This window comes from Heterodontus francisci, chromosome 19 (genome assembly GCF_036365525.1).
Source record: "Heterodontus francisci isolate sHetFra1 chromosome 19, sHetFra1.hap1, whole genome shotgun sequence".
Taxonomy (NCBI): Eukaryota; Metazoa; Chordata; class Chondrichthyes; order Heterodontiformes; family Heterodontidae; genus Heterodontus; species Heterodontus francisci.
The window spans coordinates 54,699,741-54,725,228 of record NC_090389.1 but is presented as its reverse complement, the minus strand read 5'-3'; the positions used below and the strand labels follow the sequence as shown (position 1 = coordinate 54,725,228).

Here is a 25,488-nt window from a genome sequence, read left to right as displayed (position 1 = left end):
TCGCTTCACGCTTTTCCAGGTTGAACTCCATCTGCCACTTTTCAGCCCAGCTCTGCATCCTGTTACTGTCCCGTTGCAACCTACGACAGCCTTCCACACTATCCACAACTCCAGCAATCTTCGTGTCATCGGCAAACTTGCTAACCCAGCCTTCCACTTCCTCATCCAAGTCATTTATAAAAATCACAAAGAGCAGAGGTCCCAGAACAGATCCTCATGGAACACCACTGGTCAGCGAGCTCCATGCTGAATACTTTCCATCTACTACCCCACCCTCTGACTTCTATGGGCCAGCCAATTTTGTATCCAGACAGCCAACTTTCCCTGAATCCCATGCCTCCTTACTTTCTGAATGAGCCTACCATGGGGAACCTTATCAAATGCCTTGCTAAAATCCATATACACCACATCCACTGCTCTTCCTTCATCAATGTGTTTTGTCACATCTTCAAAGAATTCAATAAGGCTTGTGAGGCATGACCTGCCCTTCACAAAGCCATGCTGACTGTCTCTAATCAAACCATGCTTTTCCAAATAATCATAAATCCTGTCTCAGAATCCTCTCCAATAATTTGCCCACTACTGACGTAAGACTGACTGGTCTATAATTCCCAGGGTTATCCCTATTCCCTTTCTTGAACAAGGGAATAACATTTGCCACCCTCCAATCATCCGGTACTACTCCAGTGGACAGTGAAGATGCAAAGATCATCGCCAAAGGCGCAGCAATCTCTTCCCTCGCTTCCCGTAATATCCTTGGGTATATCCCATCTGGCCCCGGGGACTTATCTGTCCTCATATCATTCAAAATTTCCAGCACATGCTCCCTCTTAACCTCAACCTGTTCGAGCATATCAGCCTGTTCCACGCTGTCCAGACAAACGACCAGGTCCCCCTCACTAGTGAATACTGAAGCAAAGTATTCATTAAGGACCAAAACAAGAAATGTCGGATTCACTCAGCAGGTCTGGCAGCATCTGTGGAAAGAGAAGCCGAGTTAACGTTTCGGGTCAGTGACCCTTCTTCGGACCCTTCATTAAGGACCTCCCCTACCACCTCCGACTCCAGGCACAAGTTCCCTCCACTATCCCTGATCGGCCCTACCCTCACTCTGGCCAGCCTCTTGTCCCTCAAGTGTAGAACGCCTTGGGATTTTCCTTAATCCTACCCGCCAAGACTTTTTCATGTCCCCTTCTAGCTCTCCTAAGTCCATTCTTCAGTTCCTTCCTGGCTACCTTGTATCCCTCTAGAGCCCTGTCTGATCCTTGCTTCCTCAACCTTAAGTAAGCTTCCTTCCTCTTGACTAGCTGTTCCACATCTCTTGTCATCCAAGGTTCCTTCACCCTACCATCCCTTCCCTGCCTCATCGGGACAAACCTATCCAGCAGTCGCAGCAAGTGCTCCCTAAACAACCTCTACATTTGTGTCGTGCATTTCCCTGAGAACATCTGTTCCCAATTTATGCTCCCCAGTTCCTGCCTAATAGCATTGTAATTCCCCCTCCCCCAATTAAATATTTTCCCATCCCGTCTGCTCCTGTCCCTCTCCATGACTAGTATAGGCCAGGGAGTTGTGATCACTATCACCGAAATGCTCTTCCACCGAGAGATCTGCCACCTGGCCTGGTTCGTTGCCAAGCACCAAGTCCAACATAGCCTCCCCTCTAGTCGGCCTATCTACATATTGAGTCAGGAAACCTTCCTGGACACACCTGACAAAAACTGCTCCATCCAAACTATTTGCACTGAGGAGGTTTCGATCAATATTAGGGAAGTTGAAGTCACCCATGACAACAAGCCTGTTACTTCTGCACCTTTCCAAAATCTGCCTCCCAATCTGTTCCTCCATGTCTCTGTTGCTATTGGGGGGTATATGCACCTTTTTTATATTAAAATTGCATGCTATTATTTAAACCAATTTTTTTTCTCGGCTGATTTTCACCATTGTTTAGTTTAAGTTGTAGCATACAGTCATTGACTTCATTCCAACGTAGCTCAAACTCCACTGAATCAGGCTTGGTAGATAGAGTAAATTGACTCCAGTTGCGTTCTGACATTGATTTCAGTGATCTAAAGTACAATGTGCATTGAGACACCTACAAGAAGTTCTGATTCTGCAGACTGGTAGATTTCAACCCATTAGCTGATACAGGCCCTAACTGGGCTAAAAGCAGAACATGCTGGAGGTACACTGGTCAGCCCACATCTGCAAAGACAGGTGACTTCTATTTATTTGGGACAATAATCTTTCGGTGTTCAGAAGCAGTTTTAGAATACTGATTGTCAATTTTGTTGACTCCACCAATGTTTGGTCTCCAAAAAATTTGTCAAATTAAACATGAGTATGAAAACATTAAAACACTTGTCTATACTTACATTTTTGTTGCCATGTAATTGTATAGAACATAATGTGAATCGCCTTGTACTGTATAACAAGAAAAAGATTTGACAATATTGACCATTCATGCACTTTTTTTTTTAAACAACCTTCTCAAAGCAGAATAATTCTATAATATACTGGTGCTCTGAGCTTTAAGTGTCCAAAGCATGATTGGAGCAAGCTGCTGCACTCATACAATTATTCAAAAACCACACTGCCTTTCTTTTTCTGGCTGTGTCTGTGAAGGACAAATAAGATGACAAGTAGAAATCATACTGCTGGCCTGTACAGTTCAGTCATATGCCTTCCCACATGCTGCCTTTTAAGACCCTTCCACACCTCTTTTGGTGAAAGGCTGTGACCAGAAAAGTTCTTCCTGCATATTTGCAATCATTAGTTCCTGGCACTACTAGTGGCTGTTTGTACATGTTTCTGTTCGCTCTACCCATGAAGATTCTGGGAAAACATCTCTGGGCAATTCTCCATTCCAGAGCTAGTAGCACTGTCTACTAATACATTACTACACTGCTTTAGTTGGGCTTGCCAATAGGGGCAGTGCTTTGTGAAGCGGACAAATTTCAAAGTTTGGAAATTAACTGCTTTCAAATGTCATTAACTGTAAATTTTTCATATTCTATCCAGAATGGGAGCATTTGATCTAGTCTGCTTTTTTTAAACACTGAAGATAGAATAAAGCAGTAGTACGGCTGATGAATTTTGTGAAGGATGTGTTGACAAGAAAGCTCAAGCTTTTAACGTGAATAAAAACTTCTAAGATGCTATATTCTATCCAATGTCTGGTATGCCTCAGAAATCTGGGCAATAAGTAAAGATCTGTGGAAGAAAATAGAGACCTTTTGAAATGTGGATGCTAAGATATATTAAAATTTCTTATACAGACTATAACACAAATGAAGAGGTGCTTGAAATTGCAAGAGCAAAAGGAACTCTTAAAGTGACATCAGTAAAGAAAATGCTAGTATTTCAGCCATTTGATCAGAGCTGAAAGAGAGATCTCTTAAAGGGCAAACTGGAGGGCAGCAGTAAGAGGGGTCACCCTAGGTGTAGTTGGATGATGGATGTCAGAGTGGTTGCAGACAAGCTACCGTGGATGTGTGAGGAATGGCACAAGATAGATGAGCGTGACTTACTGTGACAGATCGCTTGGTAGGCATAGCTACAAGTAGCAGCGGTAGCTGATGAACATAAAAACATAGGAACAGGAGTAGGTCATTTGGCCCATTGAGCCTGCCCTGCCATTCAATACGATCATGGCTGATCATCCACTTCAATGCCTTTTTCCCCACACTATCTTCATATCCGCTTATGTCGTGTATTTAGAAATCTGTCAATCTCTGCTTTCAGCATACTCAATGACTGAGCTTCCACAGCCCTCTGGGGTAGAGAATTCTAAAGATTCACAACCCTCTGAGTAAAGAAATTTCTCCTCATCTCTGTCTTAAGTGGCTTTTCCCCCTTTTTGAAATTCTGTCCCCTGGTTCTAGACTCCCCCACAAAGTATTTTGTAGGTTTCAATAAGATCATCCCTCATTCTTCGAAACTCTAGAGAAACTCCAATCTCTCTTCATAGGCCAGTCCCGCCATCCCAGGAACAAGTCTAGTCTATGGCAGTAATATCCTCCCTAATGTAAGGGGACCAAAACTGCACACAGTACTCCAGGTGCGGTCTAACCAAGGTTCTATACAATTGAAGCATGACTTCACTATTCCTGTACTCAAATCCTCTTGCAATAAAGGCTAACATACCAGTGGCTGCCTTAATTGCTTGCACCTGCATATTGGCTTTCAGTGACTTATTGACCAGGACACCCAGGTCCCTTTGTACATCTACACATTCTAATCTCCTTAACTGGTAAGAAATACTCTGCACATCTATTCCTCCTCCCAAAGTGGATAACCTCATTTTTCCACATATTCCATCTGTCAAGTTCTTGCCCACTCACCAAGTCTGTTCAAATCCCCTTGAAGCTGCTTTGCATCTTCCTCAACACACACTCCCACCTAGTTTTGTCATCCACAAACTTGGAAATATTGCATTTGGTCCCCACATCCATTGATATATATTGTGAACGGCTGTGGCCCAAGTACTGATCCCTGTGGTACCCTATTAGTCACAGCCTACCAATGTGAGAATGAGTTGTTCATTTTCTACTCTCTGCTTTCTGCCTGTTAACCAGTCCATGCCAGTATATTACCTCCTATCCCAGTGCTTTAATTTTGCTGTCCTCCTGTGGGGGACTTTATCAAAAGCATTCTGAAAATCCAAATATACTACATCCACTGACTCCCCTTTTATGAATAACTATATTTTTGTTGATGAAAGTTCAGTTGATATTGAAATTTGGGAGTTATTTGTTTATATAAGTGGATGAGGTTGAGAGGGAGAGAAGATAGTGAATTTGGGATGGCAGGTGTGAGAAGTGTAGAATAAGGCTGATCAAGCAAACCGGAGAAAGTGTAAGAGTTTTTAAGGTAGGGAGTGAATGATGGGAGAACAAACTGTGAAAATTATTTGTTACGAGGTGAGAAAGGGGTCTAGGGGTTCTCAGCCTTTTCCTGGTTTGGCCGTTACAGGGTTTAATTTTTAAGTGTTTTACCTTCCCTCTGAGTCCTTGTTCACTGCTCTCTAACTGTAATGGCAAAGAAATCAACCAGACAGGTTTTCTCCGATGTAAACCAGAAAGGTGCAAGTCTATTAACCTTGAAACTCTAATTCAGTTAAAACTACTGGAAATATGCAACATGACCACATGTGATAAACACATGCAAATAGAGACAGAAAAGGAGAAAGGATCAAAGGAGAAAAGGTTTGAAGTAATAGCTGGAGGTCAGTTACTGGCTTTGGGTTTGATGTAAAGTCTTTGTTATATACAATCTGGGTGGTTTTATTTTAATTAAAAAAAGTCAACAGATGAAACTCTCCGCCGAACAAAGGTGGTGGAGGGGTGCCTCCACCCGGTAAACGGGACCTGGAACAAGCAGAGATCAGCAGCCGCCAGCCTCTCAATCTGGTGCTGGGGAGGAGGGTGGGTAAAAGACTTAAGTCTTGCAGTTCTCATTGGGGCTCAGTGCACACTTTCACACTTGTTTCGATGGTCTGCTGTCTTGAGGCTTGAGTTACTTCCGTGGGTCCCTGGAACTCTGCGTGAGAGAGAGCGAGACCAGGAGAGACCTTCCTTCGCTGTTTTCAAATTGCAGCCTCTTTCCAAATCTCTTCTGTGAGCACAATTCAAACAACTCCAAGTTGGCCAGCAAGTTAGTCATGTGACTAGCTTCTTATTTGTAACAACCTCTCTGAGGTTTGTGGATTTCCCCCAAGCTTGGCAGACACTCTCAGTAGGGGGTGGGGGTGCGGAATGCTGGCTCTTACACATTCAATGTCTTGATCAAAAATCCATCTGGCTAATTGAATCAGGGAGGCACTTCCATTATCATCTCCAGGCAACTGTCTTTTAGAAAGTAAATGTGCCATGTTTTCAGCCACTGTGGTCTTTTTAAACAAGTTATTTCAAGTCCAGTAACAGTTCAAAAATGTTCCATATGACTATGTCCCATTTTTTTGGTAGGTGTGGTTTCTGTCACCAATTGAAAAAGGGAGGGAGTTCAGATGTTTAACTTCAATGCCCACCAGCTTAGTTTGTAACAGTTCCTTCCATATATATTTACAATAACTTGCTTTGCCCATTGGAAAGAGGCAGGGAGTAGGTACAGAAGATCAGGTTGAATTAGAGGAGTGAGTAAGTGAAAAGAAAAATCTTTAGAAGGCTTATGAAAAGGAGAGGAGGAGATGAGATGGGGTTTGAGAGTTCCATGTGTTGGCAACTAGTATTGGAGTCAAGAGAACAGAATGAGCAGTGGACTGATACAAGTGAGGTATGAATTGATGGAAGTTCCTTGGATAGGCTGGAGTGAGGCCTTGGAGGTTTTAGAAGTTAAGTCAAGAATTTAGTCAGGCTGTCATTGTATCAGTCAAATGTTTGCACATATTTGTATTGAGGTTGTGATTGATCAGAAAATTTGTGTAGATGAATTCATTTCCTATTGTATACTGGAGAGTGTGTGGTGTAGCATAGGGTCTACCTCTGGAACACCACACACCTTGGATTCAGTATGAAACAATTTGACAGTGCACATGGGGATCTGGGAAAGCTGCACTTGAGTATTCACCCATAGCATTTCTCTTTTTTTTAATGCCAATCTGTTTCAAGGCCAAAAAGTTGCTAATTTTTTATCTGACTTATTCTTTTTTAAAAAATACTTTAACTTGTTGGAGGCATAGTGTTACCATCTTTTGGAAAGTCCTCTTTTTTTTTTTCTTTTGCCTGCTACCAAAAGCATCCAAACAATTTGTAAGTACCTGACCAGGATGAACTCTTCAGGTTGTCTTCAAGGCAATATGACTGCCTGCAATGGCAAACCCAGAGTACTTGGAATATGTGGCTGCAACATACAGTGGTATGTTTTTGTTAGTGATTCCTATTACAACTGTGGCTTCCACTGTATTGGGATGGAAGGTTATGCTGAACATCACTATTTAGTATTTAATTAAGTTGCCTTCCAACTCCTATTAAAGCAACACTAATTCAGTAAGTTGTATTTAAAAAGCATGCATATTAAGTTGGCATTTTTGTGTCAAGAACTGTTGAAAGAAGGTGTTTAGCACAAGGAAATAGCATTTTAGCAATTGAAGGATCAATGTTTTCCTCAATAAAGCTGATTTCTTTCCAGATTGCATGCCCTATTCCAAGTAGTTGATCTGAACTGCTGGAATCACTTGACACAAGATGTTTAAAAAAACTACTAGACTTTGCAGCTGCAAAACAATCACAGCAATATTCATTATCCATATTATTTGGGAGATTACAAATGGAAGAGTTTTCAAAGTTACATGTTCAGTCACAACTGGGCAAATGTTCAATGATATTTGAACAAAAAAAAGACACCGATTGCAAACTCTTGAAGACATTGGTACATTACGAAAGTTCTTCCATTTTTTAAAAAAAAAGTTTTTTTGAGGACTTTTGTTCAAATGGAAAAGAATCCATGGATTTTATTTTACCAAGTTCACCAAAAAGACATTTAATGTTTGAAAACCACCTGTGCTGGAAGTCATGTGCTTAGGGCTCAGTAAACAACAGAACCTGTGGTGACCTGGGGTAAAATGGTTGGAGAAGCCACGTGTCAAGGTTTATGGAGGTCAGGAGTCGATTCTCTGGGGTTTGGACATTGTTTTCAGTTATTGGTTGGGTGTGAACTGTGTGAAGACTGTTGGTGTTTTCCTGCCAGGAAAAACAAAGAAACCATCCAGCTCACCACCTCCTCTACCTCTTTGAAGAAATCCTGCAAAGCTCCAGTGTGGGACAGCTAAAATCCTTGGTACAGCACAGCTGCTGAGAAGCTGAAAAAAATCTTCATTCAAGTGTATGCTGGCAAGAAATGCTGATGCCACATTTCTCCTAGAAGTCTACTGGAATAATTCTCAACATCTCCAGAACAGACTGCTTCTGAAACTATCCCAGTGACCTGCCTCCATATATGCAGACACCAGACCAAAAAAGGGACAACTGACATTCTTCCATATCTTTTATTAATCAAGAATTAGCAAGTATTTGGCCAAAGTTGTTTTGTTTTTTTTTGGTACTTTTTTTGTAACCGACATCTGCAGAAAGAATGAGGTTTTTCTTGTGTGTAAGTAATTGGGGAATTTCAAAAGGGAACTTTCATTTCAATCTGTTAATGCTTGGCTTTGTTACTAGTCAAGTCTTGTTTCATAATCTGATTTTGTTAAAAGAAATCTGCTTGGTATTTTTTATCCCAGAATAGAGTATATGATTGGCTGTATTGATAACTGGGTAAACATTTAAATATGTTACCTGTGGAGAAGTGGAACTAGAAGAGAGAGTGCACTCCTGCCTCGGTTGTAACGATATTTTCTTCCAGTTGTTAATTGAAGTGAATAAATTGGTGCAAGTTTAAGATGCAATCTTTTTTATATTCAGTAGTTTTAACGTGTCAATTTTAAAGATGAACCACTTGGTCAATTTGAGAAAAAAAAAATGAAATTCCAGAACTGTAACTATTCTGTAACAGTGCAAAATGATAAATCTTCCATTACAGTTGACTGCCTTCCACAATTTGCTTATTCTTAGTCAACTAATACAAATTGTTGCTGTCATCTTTAGAAATTATTAAAAGCCAATGCCATCTAAGGTGAAAGTTCTAATAGGTTACCACAGGTCATGGAAAAAATTTCATTTTGTATCTCAAATGAATGTACATAAATCTCCCAGCTTAGTGTGAATTCTCAACAATGACCCCAAAATGCCCCTCTAGGCACTGTTACTGCTCAAGGGGTAATGCAGTTTGTTGACCTGAGTGACAATGCTGCACTCTGCTGGTTGCAATTTTAATGCTTGTTTTATAAGCATATAATGTACTATAAAAGGCAATTTTAAAAGAAAATGGGAGTGCTTGTTAATCCTGCACTGCCCTGAGGGAAGTTGACTTAATAGTCATCATAATTCCATTTCCACTATCTTGGCAATAGTATTCAATTGCAACTTCCTTCGTGTTTTTCTTTTGAAGCAGCACTGACCGTTTTCTAGCAACAGGGTAGTTTACTTGAGTATGGATCAGTGCACAGCGACCTGCAGCATGCCACACATTAAAACCTTTCATCAACAGCATTCCAGTCTCTTGACATCAGCCACTAAACAAAATGAGACAATATGCTGTTCTGCACAAACCACCACCTCATTGGTTGAGGGCCATGGGAAGATATTCATAGTGATGCAATTTATCTCCACCCAAACCCAGAGGATCATGACTGTAAGATTTCACAAAATACCACAACACTGGTGTGGAATACATGGGTCAATGTTCTAGTCAGGATCAATATCAGTGCCAGAAGCTTTCATTTGGCATTCGTTCCAGTCATCACATGCTTTAGCTTGGCTGTGTATCTTGCCTTGAGTTTAGATACCAAAAAATAAACCAACTGCATTGTATTTTAGATGCTTTGTACCATTGCACCCACAAAAATGAATTTATTGTACTAAAATTTAAGGTACCTTATTTCCCTGCAAATAGCCACATTCCTTTTTAAGGTTGAGAATTTTGTGTAACTTGACGCCTCTGTCAGCTATCCATTGTTGCAGCACCTGGGAGATCTCTCTCACCAGTTGCTCCTCACTGACAGCTGCTTTACTTGTGCTGTCTATTTATTGTTATGCGATGACAAGCCATCTCTCCAAATAGGAACAAAAGAAAAACCTAATTTGTGTGTTGTATACAAAATAACACATCTTCAGCTAATGAATGATAAATAAGTGCACTTGGTTTTGGAACCAGTACCAACTTAAAACAGGGCACACAGATGCAATTCAGTTCTCATTTTACAGTTATCTGTCATTTATATAAATTTTACAATTGAATAGCAAAACTTAGGGGAGTTTGAAAAGCTGAGTTGGTGACTTCATAGTTTCTCTGCAGTCCTGGCTGTGGAGCTGGGAGATACAAAACTGGGATGTGATATTACATGTTCCTACTAGTGGTGGTACTATTTACACAGCAGTTTCCAATAAAAATGTGGCACAAATTTATTATGAAGGAAGTTAATGTAGAAGTGTGACAAAAACATGAAGTTTTGTAGTCAGGAACCACATGCAAATTTAAGAATGTTAATATATATTTTCACTAGCTGTGTAAAATCACATCTCCATTCACGTATCTTCAGTTTTGCTCCATCCTATATCTGCAACTTCCAGTTCCACACTCCTATTTATAATCTCCATTCTTCCAACTCTGGCCTACCATATGTCCCCAGTTGCTGTAGCAATGATGTCATTGTAAATATTTCCCTTTCCTCAGGCACTGTTCCCTCTTTTTCAAAGCTGCCGTTAACACTGATCTCAAAGCTCTTGCTCTGTCATTGCAAGCAACTGCCCTATGTCTAACGTCCTTTCCTTGCCAAAGTTCTTGAATATGTTGTGGTCTCCCAGATTGGCGGCTAGCTTCCCACACCCTGTTTGAATCCATCCAATCCTGTTTGATAATGCTTCCGTAGCATCAAAATGGGCTCTAATGCAAATGATGAACACCATCCTAATACAGTACATTATCCTTCCTTGACTTATCTCCAGTCTTTAATGTTTGATCATATTTTCCTCAATGCTGCTTCTCCATTGTCCAGTTTGGTGGGTCTGTCCTTGCTTGGTTCTACTCTTGTCTTCCAATTGTAACATCATCTCTGGCAATTATTCTCTTCACACACACCCCCCCCCCCCCCCACCCCCCTTCCACATCCTGCACGATTGCCTCTGGAGTTCCCCAGGGATCGATCCTGGGCAGTTCGTCATTCTATGCTGCCCCACTTCATATGTGGAAAGAAGGAGTCAGTTTCCACATAAACACTGTTGGGAAAAAAAGCTCTACTTCAGTCTGTTTCTTGTCCCCTTCAATGCCTCTGCTGTCAGAATGCTTGGCTGAAATTCAGTCTTGAATGAGCTACAGTATCCACCAGCTAAAGATTGGGAAGATCAAAGCCATTATTTTTGGACCCTGCCATAAGCTCTGTACCCTCACCACCAACTGTGCCACAAAGGCTGAACCAGATAGTTTGCAACCTTATTATCCTATTTGACCTTCCAATCACATATCTCCTCCATCTCCTGCCTGCTACCACATCTATAACATCACTTGCCTCTGCTTTTTCCTTGCCTTCGTGCCTGAAGTGAGAGAATGTGGTAAAATCAAGATATTAATACCATCTGCACTTGCTGTACATGTAAATTGTGGTCCGAGTCAAAAGTGATGTCCGCTCTGATAGCCAGTGTCATGGAGATATTGATGGTTATATAAATGTAAGGAAACTAGCATTTAGTACAATAATGCAAGTCTGCTAGTTAGTTCTTAAAGTAATTTTCCTGTACACTAATGCCCTGCAGCATCAGTCCACTGCCAAAATAAACCTGAGCTTTCAGCATAGCACATCATATTGGTATATGTAAACTGACTATCTGCTTACATCTTTTGCCAACAGGAGCATTTATGGGAGTAACAACTTCAATATATAAACTAAAAGCTGTGTAAATACACTACATGCTGTGATGCTAATCCACAGAAGCCAGTGAGGTCCTGGATTCAATCCACAAATGGCTACCTTACCTAATCTCATCCAGAACAGAAGTGCTTCAGTATTTTTGGCTAAGCTAGGATTCCTGCTTTTTGATCAGGATCTAGTGTTCCCTGTTGAAGAATGTGTCTGTATAAGTACATTGGGTGAGGACAGGACCAGGTTTGCTGCAGCATTCATCATGGTTGAAGGGGCTGCAGACACTCGCCACTTAAGTTCAGCATAAAGATCGGTCACATGTCAACACGGCTGAGATGTTATCTCGTACAGAACTATACTCCATAAATCACCATTTACAGGAGGAGAGAGAAAACAAAGCAGCTAAAATTATACCAAAACTCATCTCTTTGATATGTTTTAAGTTATGTGAAAGGAGCACATCAGGGCTACAGACTTTTCAGAGTTAGACATGGATATGGAATCCAATTAAGGAAGACAATTAAAAGTTGTATCTTTCAGGTACTTCACTCTGTATAGGTTATGTATTTTTATGAATATATATGAGGTAGCATTACAGCAACATCACTGATATTTACTTTTCAAAACCCTTGCGCAAAAGATTATGCACTTGCTCCAAGTTTGTTCATAACTATCTTGTTTCATATTTTTTGAATTATTTGACATTTGTAGCAAACCTTTTTTAATGAAGTTAAGTTAAACAGTACAAGTAACTACATGAAACTCATTAAATTATTGGAGTCCGTACAGCTCAAAGCATTTTATAAGAATGTGACCAGGTTTGTATTAACAATTTTTTTTTCTCTTGCTCCATTTTGTTATCTGATATTCCTCTCAAAGGTAGTCGCATATGATGTGCTGAGAAACAGTATGATTACCTTGCATTTCCCAGTATGGGGTACAATTTATATTAGTAGTTTACCTTGATATACGAACATATGAATTAGGAGCAGGAGTAGGCCACTCGAACCCCTCGAGCCTGCTCTGCCATTTGATATGTTCATGGCTGAACTGATTACTCCATGTTTTCACCTACCTCCGATAACCATCCACCCCCTTGCTTATCAAGAATCTATCTACCTCTGCCTTAAAAATATTCAAAGACTCTGCTTCCACTTCCTTTTGAGGAAGAGAATTCCAAAAACTCTCGATCCTCAGAGAAAAAGTTTCTCCTCATCTCTGTCTTAAATGGGCGACACCTTATTTCTAAACAGTGATCCCTAGTTCTAGAATCTTCCACAAGGGGTAACATCCTTTCTACATCCACCCTGTCAAGACCCCTCAGGATCTTATATGTTTCAATCAAGTTGTCTCTTACTGTTCTAAATTCCAGTGGATACAAGCCTAGCCTGTCCAATCTTTCCTCATAAGACAGCCTGCCCATTCCAGCTATTAGTCTAGTAAACCTTCTCTGTACTGCCTCCAACGCATTTACATCCTTCCTTAAATAAGGAGTCCAGTACAATACACAGTACTCCAGATGTGGTCTGATCAATGCCTTGTATAGCTGACGCATAACCTCCCTACTTTTGTATTCAATTCCCCTAGCGATAAACAACAACATTCTATTAGCTTTCCTAATTACGTGCTGTACCTGCATACTAACCTTTTGCAATTCATGCACTAGGACACCCAGATCTCTTTGCAGCTCAGAGCTCTGCAATCTCTCACCAGTTAGATATGATTTTTTATTCTTCCTGCCAAAGTTGACAATTTCACACTTTCCCACATTATACTCCATTTGCCAGGTCTTTGCCCACTCACTTAACCCATCTATATCCCTTTGTAGCCTCCTTATGTCCTCTTCACAAGTTACATTCCTGCCTATCTTTGTGTCATCAGCAAATTTAACAACCATACCTTTGGTCCCTTCATCTAAGTCATTTACATAAATTGTAAAAAGTTGAGGCCCCAGCACAGATCCCTGTAGCACACCACTTGTTACATCTTGCCAACCAGAAAATGACCCATTAATGCCTACTGCTTCCTGTTATCCATGCCAATACATTACCCCCTACGCCATGAGCTTTTATTTTCTACAATAACCTTTGATGTGGCACCTTATCAAATGCCTTCTGGAAATCTAGGTACAATACATTCACCAGTTCCCCTTCATCCACAGCTCATGTAACTCCCTCAAAGAACTCCAATAAATTGGTTAAACATGATTTCCCTTTCACAAAACCATGTTGACTCTGCCTGATTTACCTTGAATTTTTCTAAGTGCCCTGCTATAACATCTTTGATAATAGCTTCTAACATTTTCCCTAAGACAGATGTTGAGCTAACTGGACTGTAGTTTCTTGCTTTCTGTCTCCCTCCCTTTTTGAATAAAGGAGTTAGTCACTATTTTCCAATCTAAAGGAACCTTCCCCAAATCTATGGAATTTTGGAAAATTAAAATTAATGCATCAACTATCTCACTAGCCACTTCTTTTAAGATCCTAGGATGAAGTCCATTAGGACCTGGGGACTTGTCAGCTCGCAGCTCCAACAATTTGTTCACTACCAGTACCAGTATAATATCATGGTCAAATCCCAGCTATCGATAATATGGACAATGGCGATAATATATTGAGCACCAGATACGATAAGTTTCCGATCCTGGATTAAAACTGACGTCTTTCATTATATTTGACATAACGTTTGTTCTGTGTGACAGCCAATATGAACTGGGATGAGGGATCCCAAAGGAGATGAACAAAGGAGTCGAGTAGAAAGCAACCCAGAGTTTACGGTTATTTGTGTAGCTATAATGGCATTACAGCAATTTATGTTTTGCATACTAAGTCACCATTTTTGTGGTGGTGTAAGAGCGCCATCTGCTGGCCAACTAAAATATCTTGATTATGGAGTAGTTAGTCAAACTGAGGTACTTGGCCATGTGAGTCGCATGGAAGATGGCAGGATCCCCAAAGGCACATTGTACAGCGAGCTCGCCACTGGTATCAGACCCACTGGCCGTCCATGTCTCCGCTATAAAGACGTCTGCAAACGCGACATGAAGTCCTGTGACATTGATCACAAGTCGTGGGAGTCAGTTGCCAGCATTCGCCAGAGCTGGCGGGCAGCCATAAAGGCGGGGCTAAAGTGTGGTGAGTCGAAGAGACTTAGCAGTTGGCAGGAAGAAAGACAGAAGCGCAAGGGGAGAGCCAACTGTGTAACAGCCCCGACAAACAAATTTTTCTGCAGCACCTGTGGAAGAGTCTGTCACTCTAGAATTGGCCTTTATAGCCACTCAAGGCGCTGCTCCACAAACCACTGACCACCTCCAGGCACTTACCCATTGTGTCTCGAGACAAGGAGGCCAAAGAAGAGTCAAACTGAGGTACTTGTATTCTATATCAGCATTGTGTACATTGCCACTGCTGGTGCTAGAAGGAATCTAAATTGACTGGACTTGCTTAAACTGCTAATCTAATTGTTAAATTATTGAGTAATAGCTATTTATTACCCTAAATCAGTTTTAAAACCGTGTCAGTGCAATATAGTATCTAACTTATTTACATATACCTGTTGTAAATTTGTTTTTGTGCAGTGCTTATCTATGCATTTAATGTACTTGGCAGTTGTATTTGACCTATGTGAGCATCTCTGTCTTAGCTGTGAGTGTGCATTATTAAGGATAGTACTAGTGCATGTCTTTCTAGACAACTGATAAGCTGAAAAGGATACAGATTTATCTCCAATTATCTTTGATAGACCTGAATCTGTCCCAAGGATCCTCTTTATTTCCAATTCTGGGCATCACACTTTTGGAAGGATGTTAAAGCATTAGAGAAGGTGCAGAAAAGATTCACGAGAATGGTTTCAGGGATGAGGAACTTCAGTTATGTGGATAGGTTGGAGAAGTTGGGTCTCTTCTCCTTGGAGAAGAAACAATTAAGAGGAGATTTGATAGTGGTGCTCAAAATCATGAGAGGTCTGGACAGAGTAGATAAGGAGAAACTGCTCCTGTTGGCGGAAGGATCCAGAACCAGAGGTCACTGATTTAAGGCGATTGGCAAAGGAAGCAATGGTGACATGAGGAAAAACATTTTTTATGCAGCCAGTGGTTAGGATCTGGAATGCACTGACTGAGACTGTGGTGGAGGTACATTCAATCAAGGCCTTCAAAAGGGAACTAGTTAATTATCTGAAGAGAAAAAAAATTGCAGGGCTATGGTGAAAAGCAGGGGAGTTAAAGGCCTGCTAACCGACTCGAACCCGACAGGACCTGACGACTGGTCGGGTCCGGCTTTCGGGCTCGGGTCGGTCTGGGTCCAGGTCGGGTCGGGTCCGGGTCTGATACGCACAGTAAGTATTGCATTTTGCTCTGCTGGTAAGTGTCAAAAGTTGAAATGCCTACCTCAGCTGGGAGTCTGGGACGTCAAGGAGGGAACCTCTGAGTTTGTGCAATGAATGAGTGAGTGACTCTATGGTGTCATCGTGCCCATGCTGCAGCTTCCTGCAAATTCGGAATGGGAAGGTAGGTAAAGTGAACATTCCGGTGGTCAGGTCGGGCTCGGGTCTGGTTAGGTTGGGCATGGGAAAAAATGGAAGGACGTGGGCCGGGTCTGGCTCAGGTCCAATGTGGTTCCGTCCGGTTCGGGTCGGATTTTTTTTTCTAACCTGAGCAGGCCTTTAGTGCTTATGGCCTGTATAACTGAGGGCGCGAATGTAGCAGCCACTGGTGATATGATGTGCCCAATCTCATACAACATAAACTGAAATTCAGATCCCAGATTACCAATCCTTAAAACTATGCTTTTGGAGGTCTGGAAGATGTTAGATGATTTACAGATGAGAAGGTAAGGCCCAAACTAATGTGAAATAGCGCAAGACCTACACTGGCATGAAAGAATGTAGTAGTGGTTAAAAGCATTACCTGTTGTCTGTATTACCTTATGCTCTTGAGTTTGCTACCATCGCAGCCTACATTCTGTACGGAAATTATGGCTTTCGCTACTATAGCGAAGAAAAAGTAATTCATGTGCTGGTTAAATCCATTTTAACATGAATCCTTTATGATGCTTGAACTTGAGCTCTGGAATTGTGAATTTAATCATTTCTTATGGGAAGGATGCTGGGGACATTCGTATTCTTGGAAACAGCGTAACTTGCTCTATATATAAAATATTACCTCTTTGATCCTCAAAGGTTTTCGGAGTTTGATATTAAAAAGACATTCGAAATTGTAATCCAATAGATTTGTAAATGAATCTTGATAATTAATTGGTTAATTAATGATGCCACTGCAAGTCTGCTGCTTTAAAATAAAATGTTCTGGAATGACACTGTAAATGCGCAAACTGCAGCTGGTGTAGGATCACTTAGCTCTACTGCAGATCACCGAGCAAGCAGTTCTTGGCATTGCTGCAAATTGAGTTCTCTGCTCCCTTGAGGATTTTTCAAAGCTTTCAATTCCGAATCACTTAAATTATTCGCATAGAAAAGTCCTCCATCCAGTAGAGGTCTCCAGGAATTTCCGAGTCAAATATTTGTTGGGACTTTGTAAGTTCTTAAAGAAGGTGTTGATCGGAATGACGGCTGTTGCTGTGGTGATAGATATAAGCCTTGCTTATAACATTGCAGTATACGCCAGCATTCAAAACCAAACTAATTCTGTCCGGATTTAAGTTGTTACCTTATCAATGTAATTTCAGAAAAATGAAACACCTGTTTGACACTCGCAGTCAGAAGTGCTGGACAGAACTTATTGATAAAGAAGCCTATACTCGTATAGCGTGGAGAGAGAAATATGGGGATAAATATTCCAGGGTTCCACCTACTATTCCCAAGAAGCAGAGTGAAGTTCCCAAATTTCCTACCAGGAATTATACCCTTCCAGCAATTCATGTTCCAAGACAAGAGGAAGAAAGAAAGAAACTGGTTCAGGAAGTTTCAAAAGCTGAGCAGCTTCAGGAGATGCGGCCAGTAACTCCTCAGATTCGAGCTTTGCTATACGATGGTTTTTCGAAAGAGCAGAAAGGCAGGTACCTGTACCTGGAAAAAAGGAAGGCAAAACAGCCAGAGGATAAGTTCCAATATCCTATTCTATCCTCCTGGGAGTATGGCTGGAGACTGGGTGAGTGAAAATACATTCATGACCCAACAAACCCTACTAAGACCAACTCTTCTAAAATAGAACCACTTTAATTGAATCGATCTCATAGTATTTTTAGTTCTTAAAATGTAGTAATTTTCCCTTCTAATTATCTTAAGATATTCAATGTGTTTCAAGAATTTAACTTGAGGATTAATATTTCCTTCATACTAAACATTTCTCTAGCTACTTTTTACATCGTCATTGTAGCAAAAAATTGGAGACCTGTTGAGATCAGTTCCTGCTAGCGATTACCTTTCCCTCCTGAAACATAAAAGCAATTTCAAGCAGATTAAATTGTTCCTGAGCATAACTGCTTTCATTGTCATCAAATTTAAAATAAATTCTTCACAGGCACTCTTGTTTTTTCCCCATGTTCACTGAATCATATTAGCAATACTTTTGGAAAAGGTTTAGCTTCACCTTTTTGGATCGGCACCAACATTTCAATCATGGCAGGTCCATCACTGCACGATACTTCCAGTTAACAAATGAGAGTAAAGTACCTCCCAATGCCCCTTTACCTCCTAGGGTTTCCTCAAGCCGCCCACTAACTTTTAGCAGCACGGACGACGGTGCCAGTTCTGATTGGCGGTACTGAAACTGGCAGCTTCAAAGGGTGCCTCGGATGGTAAAAGGCAGCTGGTTGGCAACGCTAAATGACCGCTAACTCTGTTACACACACTAGGTCTGTCACTTTTCTTGATGGGCTTTAGGGGCAGCCCGCCCATGACCAGAATCAGTGTGCCTATGCCCAGAATGACAACGCTGAAGATTTAGGATTCCTTTGAAGTTATGCTAGCGTGTGCAATATTTTTGCATACACAATCTTTCTGGTTACTGAGCCTGACCTTTCCCTGCTCCTTGTATATACACCATGGGAACTGACAGAAGGACAAAAAGCAGCTTTTTAATACAAAAGGAACATAACGGACCATCATAACACATCTTTCCTTCTTTGGCTTATATCCATTTTTTTCCCTCACTCTGAAGTGCTTTGGAATGTTTTTCTAAGTTAAAGGGGCTATATAATAGCAAGGTATTGTGTTTGATACACCATTTTTCAATAAGGAGTCTATTTTACAGCGAGTTAGTATTTTCTTAAATGAGCAGTCCTTTTCTAAATTCCTTTAAACCAACTGGTTCTTGTTGGAATGCTTAATTGACTAATCTGTATCTGAAAATGTTACTTTCAAGTTTACCATTAACTAATATTGTAAGCTATACAGTTGAATTTTCACCAAGATATTTAAATACTTATTTTCAAACTTGTTTGGCCAGGTGATGTTATAGAGGAACTCCAGTCACCAGTTCATGGTCGGTTGAGGACTCTAAATGATACTTTCTATTCAAGAAATGGTGTCTTCTGCAAGCAATCTGCAACAGACGCACTTGCTAAGCTAAGCTAAAGGACGTGGACAGCACTCCTCTAATGATGTTTGCAGTAACACTCTTCTTTCTCTCTCGCTAAATCCCATAGAGCTTCTGATCTGTGGCATTTTCTGCAATATTTCTGATTTGCCTTTCATTGCTGAAATAATTCATTATAAAACTGCAGCATTTGTGAGTTTCTTTTTAATATATCTGTCACTCATCCTTAGTGTGCTACAAATGCTACAGTCTTGTGATGCTATATAATATAACACTTTTTAGCATCAGCGGAATATGTAGTTTAAGGAGACGTCTTTCAAACTATATTGTGGATTATATGTGATTAACAACTCTTAAAAGCAATTTATTTCATACAAAACAGGTCATACTGACAATTTTTATTATCACAAATAGCAATTATATAGAAATTTTACATAAGGAAGAACAAAATACAGATTGAGATGCTCACCCCATCAAAGCTCATCCTTTGTAGGCAATATATCCTGTAAATTATCTTGAAGAGTACCTTCACGATTTCTTGGGGAAATGCCTTGTAAATTGCCAAAATTGTGTTCATTATGGAGTTTTAGCTTGAAAACAGTCCACATGATGGAGTTAGTGGTTGAACTGAATGCTGGGAAGTGACTGGACCGCAAAGTTCTCCGTTACAGTTTTGAAAGCTAATTGAACCACAAACCTTTAAGCTCATAATGCTTCTAAGCTGAAAGCTGTACAGGCTCGTGTATACAAATGGGACATTTCTTGCTAGTGTTAGGAAGCCATTTGAGACATAAATCCAGAGAATAGCCCTTGGAGGTGTCAAACATTTAACGCCTCACCTAGTGCTGAGTTGGGAAACTGTGAAGCTATGGACAAACTCAGGGAATGGCACCTAGTCAGACATAAAGAAAACACATGCCTCACATTTGTGTAATTTTGATAGATAGACAAGGTGGGTTGTAAAATTGAGCCATGCCCAGAATATTCAGGCTTCACTAGACCATGCTCCAGTGGATCAAGGGCATCTTCAGGAGCCACCATATTTGTTGGAGGTGATTGGCAGCAATGAAGATGAAACCTTATGATACATGTGTCACTAAAATTGATCAATGGAATGTAGGAAGCTTCGCTTTGAAATTAAGATGTAACAAGGGGGTTAGAATCATTGGACGTTTACAGCACAGAAAGAGGCCACTTGGCCCATTGTGTCTGTGCTGGCCGGAATACAAAAAGAGCCACCCAGGGGTTGGCTTACTTCCAGCAGTATCTGTTTTTGTAGTCTGTAGTCTTAGAAGCAAAGTCTTAATCTTAAATTATCTTTGTAGTTAGACAAAAATTCTTTTTAATTTCTGTATGTAATCTCTAGCTAGCTAGCAGATGCAAAAAAATTATACTTCGTACTTGTAAATTAGGACAGAGAATCCAAGGAAGAAGTTAAATTGTGGCAACACCAACCAGTTACAGACAGATAAGTGTGTCCCTTCACTAGACAAATGGCTGAGATCAGGAAAAGCAACAGTTAAGTCAGCTAAGGATATCATTGAGCATGCAGAAGTGAGTAACTGAAACAGAGATTCCAAGTGGAAAAGACAACCCTGTTCATCGACTCAATGCTGCACAAGTTAACACCCGCATCCCAGAGAAGGAAGGAGGTTGACTCAACCACGTCACTCATAAGAATGGTAATTGACATAAGACTTTAATCTTTCCTGTATTCTTGCTATTTAATAACTTGTCAGCTATCTAGGGATTTAATCATAATTTTATCTCACTAATTTAAGTTGCAGGCAATGATCTTGTTCTTTTTTTCTTTTTGGGCCTCCTTATCTCGAGAGACAATGGATACGCGCCTGGAGGTGGTCAGTGGTTTGTGAATGATCTTGTAGACCCAGTAAAAACACATATAGCAAAAACACATAAGAACTTAATTAAAACAAAGGGGCCAGTAACATAACAATGAACAGTGTGTTGAATTGGGACGAGTGCAAAGGGGCACAGCACACAGATAGCTGAGGAATTGTAGATATGATTATAGGTATTGAGGAGGATCCCAGAAACTGTCCTTGGACTTAGCAGATATAGGGAGTCGTCATGACAACCAGATATGACTAAACTCAGAGTTGACAATGGGAAACTGTGATGTTTTGAACAGGTTCTCACTGAGCCAAATAAGGAATTACCATTATGTCATTATACCGGACCCCTATGAGTAAGTAAAAGGGGCAGGTCTTAGAAACCAGATTTAATCCCTGACCGAAACTGAGAAAGGTACAAGAACCGTGGGGAAGAACACTCAAAGATACCCTGAGCCAGGGGCTCAGAACAGAAGAGCAACCGCAAGTTTGAGACTGATCACCTCGTGTCTTGACGGGTAGTACACTGTACAAGTGGTGAGAGCTTGTACTTTGATGATTTAGTGTGTGAATAAAATATTGATATACCTTTCACCAATCGGATTCCATGGATTCTTTAAGAGTAAGTGCGTGTTAGGCACAACAGTCTCATTTAGTGTTTAATATAGTGCTGACTTACAGTGATGCACTGAATTGCCTTTACAACCTCTGTGATTCATGTTAAATAACTGTCCATTAACTATTTTCTACTCAAATTGCTAGATGACCCTGACTATACTTGTTATATCTATTTATTGTTTGTATACTTGATGTTTAACTTTAAATTGTCATTTTGTGGTCAGAAAATCATTCAGTGCATGACTTGTCATCTGACTTCTTCCTTGACTCATCAAGAAAGAGTTAATTCATTCATTTGGGAGTTAGCAAGTCGAGGGCTAGTGAAATAAACACAAACACGATTCAAGCTGATTAATATAAGGTGGTTCGGTGAACCACTTGGGCATCTTTCATGGTTAGTGCTTAAGCCCCAGACGGTTTCTTAGTGAAGAGTTAAGGTGAGTCATTCAAGGCTTATCTGGTTCCTTGGCATATATTTATGGGGATATGGAAACTCCGTGTTCTTACACTTCTCCAGTATTTATCTCTCCCATCATGATATCAACTGTGTCTTTCCTTCAGGTCTCCTCTTAGCTGTTTCTTGCTAGACTATAAAGCTTAAAATCCTACAGCCTTTCCTCATACCCCATCTCTTTTGAATGTTGGGTCAGTCTTTTTGCTCTTCTTACAATTGCAAAAAGTCTTAAAATTGATTACTTCACTGTGTCTTGGCTGTAATTTTTAGTAATTTTACTAAATATCTATAAATATCAGGAGAGTTTTTCTTATTGTGTTTTGCAGTTTTAAGGGGTGACTGTAGCTGCAATGCTTTTGCATTTCCTTAATTCTGATAAAATTCTATATATTTCAGTGATGGGTTGGAGATCCAATGCAAGGTACCACAAATGGTGAGGCATAAAATACCCATGATACACACTGCTAGATTTTAGTGATGCTGTAGTTGGAACATGCCAGGTGCTTCCCAACAAGGAGGAAAGAAAATGGGATGAGAAAATAGGGAATCACTGTTTTTCAGTGCCTAGTAGCCAGCTTGCACTGCGGGTCACCCATACTGCTATCCCTGTTGATGCATTATCCATGGAGAAAATAGCCTGTTAAAGGGATATATTTAGAAACCATTGATCAATAGGAATCAAGTTGCTATGCAACAAATTCATTGACAGCACACCCGCTGTTTGCCAAAAGATGTGTTCAAAGACTCCTTAAACAATGTGTATCCTTTTCAAAGAATCCAGTGCTGTTGTCTTATAAATGATACATATTTTATTCTAAAGAATGTTAAGAAAACAAAGTACAATCATCTTTGTCTCATCTCTGTAATCCTTTCAGCCTTGTGTTCTGTTCTGGAATAGAAAAATATTTATTGCCTTGTAAGGAAAAGTGGTATGAATGCAAAATTGGAACAAAAGTTTATATTTTTGTACATTTTCTGTGTTGAATGTTAACTGCTGTTAAATGGAATCATTTTTACATCTATTGGCAGTGTCAAGGACTCCCAACTCCGATGTCCAATAACAGGGCTGACAATGAATACTCTTCTCTGCCCCTCAATGTAGTTCAATCCACCAACTTGAGAGTGTACCTTCTCTTCACCACACCAACACAGACCTCGCAACTGGAAGTTCCAAAGTAGACGTGTCATCATAGAATGGTTGCAGCATGTAACAAGCTTAATGAGAAGGGGCACAATTCCAGATTTAGTCTCAGCTAATGAACCTGGGCAAGTGGCTGGAGTAATTGCTATTACTGAGACTTGGTTGAGGGAAGGGCATGATTGGCAACTAAATATCCCAGGATATCGATGTTTCCGGCGGGATAGAGGGGGAGGTAAAAGGGGTGGAGGAGTTGCATTGCTGGTCAAAGAGGATATCACAGCTGTGCTGAAGGAGGGCACTATGGAGGACTCGAGCAGTGAGGCAATATGGGCAGAACTCAGAAATAGGAAGGGTGTGGTAACATAGAGGTACAAATATGTAAACAGATTATGGAAAGATGTAGGAGCAACAGGGTGGTGGTGATAGGAGATTTTAATTTTCCCAACATTGACTGGGATTCACTTAGTGTTAGAGGTCCAGATGGAGCAGAATTTGTAAGGAGCATCCAGGAGGGTTTTCTAGAGCAGTATGTAAATAGTCCAACTCGGGAAGGGGCCATACTGGACCTGGTGTTGGGGAATGAGCCCGGCCAGGTGGTTGAAGTTTCAGAAGGGGACTACTTTGGGAATAGTGATCACAATTCCATAAGTTTTAGAATACTCATGGACAAAGACGAGAGTGGTCCCAAAGGAAGAGTGCTAAATTGGGGGAAGGCCAACTATACCAAAATTCGGCAGGAGCTGGGGAATGTAGATTGGGAGCAGCTGTTTGAAGGTAAATCCACATTTGATATGTGGGAGGCTTTTAAAGAGAGGTTGATTAGCGTGCAGGAGAGACATGTTCCTGTGAAAATGAGGGATAGAAATGGCAAGATGAGGGAACCATGGATGACAGGTGAAATTGTGAGACTAGCTAAGAGGAAAAAGGAAGCATACATAAGGTCTAGGAGGCTGAAGAAAGACGAAGCTTTGAAAGAATATTGTGAATGTAGGACCAATCTGAAACGAGGAAGTAAGAGGGCGAAAAGGGGTCATGAAATATCTTTAGCAAACAGGGTGAAGGAAAATCCCAAAGCCTTTTATTCATATATAAGGAGCAAGAGGGTAACTAGAGAAAGGATTGGCCCACTCAAGGACAAAGGAGGAAAGTTATGCGTGGAGTCAGAGAAAATGGGTGAGATTCTAAATGAGTACTTTGCATCGGTATTCAGCGAGGAGAGGGACAGATGTTTGATTACTCTAGGTCAAGTCGGCATAAGGAGGGAGGAAGTGTTGGGTATTCTAAAAGGCATTACGGTGGACAAGTCCCCAGGTCCAGATGGGATCTATCCCAGGTTACTGAGGGAAGCGAGAGAGGAAATAGCTGGGGCCTTAACAGATATCTTTGCAGCATTCTTAAACACGGGTGAGGTCCCGGAGGACTGGAGAATTGCTAATGTTGTCCCCTTGTTTAAGAAGGGTAGCAGGGATAATCCAGGTAATTATAGACCGGTGAGACTGACGTCAGTGGTAGGGAAGCTGCTGGAGAAGATACTGAGGGATAGGATCTATTCCCATTTGGAAGAAAATGGGCTTATCAGTGATAGGCAACATGGTTTTGTGCAGGGAAGGTCATGTCTTACCAACTTAATAGAATTCTTTGAGGAAGTGATAAAGTTGATTGATGAGGGAAGGGCTGTAGATGTCATATACATGGACTTCAGTAAGGCGTTTGATAAGGTTCCCCATGGTAGGCTGATGGAGAAAGTGAAGTCGCATGGGGTCCAGGGTGTACTAGCTAGATGGATAAAGAACTGGCTAGGCAACAGGAGACAGAGTAGCAGTGGAAGGGAGTTTCTCAAAATGGAGACGTGTGACCAGTGGTGTTCCACAGGGATCCGTGCTGGGACCACTGTTGTTTGTGATATACATAAATGATTTGGAGGAAAGTATAGGTGGTCTGATTAGCAAGTTTGCAGACGACACTAAGATTGGTGGAGTAGCAGATAGTGAAGGGGACTGTCAGAGAATACAGCAGAATATAAATAGATTGGAGAGTTGGGCAGAAAAATGGCAGATGGAGTTCAATCAGGGCAAATGCGAGGTGATGCATTTTGGAAGATCCAATTCAAGAGTAATACAGTAAATGGAAAAGTCCTGGGGAAAATTGATGTACAGAGAGACTTGGGTGTTCAGGTCCATTGTTCCCTGAAGGTGGCAACGCGGGTCAATAGAGTGGTCAAGAAGGCATACGGCATGCTTTCCTTCATCGGACGGGGTATTGAGTACAAGGCTTGGCAGGTCATGTTACAGTTGTATAGAACTTTGGTTCGGCCACATTTGGAATACTGCGTGCAGTTCTGGTCGCCACATTACCAAAAGGATGTAGATGCTTTGGAGAGGGTGCAGAGGAGGTTCACCAGGATGTTGCCTGGTATGGAGGGCGCTAGCTATGAAGAGAGGTTGAGCAGATTAGGATTATTTTCATTCGAAAGAC

At 40.9% G+C, this 25,488-nt stretch overlaps 1 protein-coding gene across 1 annotated transcript; it reads left to right on the top strand.

The window, feature by feature from the left end:
• Positions 1 to 14,643: 14,643 nt before the first annotated feature.
• LOC137380388 (protein SPMIP1) lies at positions 14,644 to 21,583 on the top strand. Its single transcript, XM_068052317.1, has 3 exons — positions 14,644 to 14,819; positions 17,137 to 17,558; positions 18,858 to 21,583. Exons 2-3 carry the CDS (start codon positions 17,141 to 17,143, stop codon positions 18,983 to 18,985), a joined length of 546 nt encoding a protein of 181 aa, XP_067908418.1. The 5' UTR covers positions 14,644 to 14,819; positions 17,137 to 17,140; the 3' UTR covers positions 18,986 to 21,583.
• Positions 21,584 to 25,488: the final 3,905 nt, after the last annotated feature.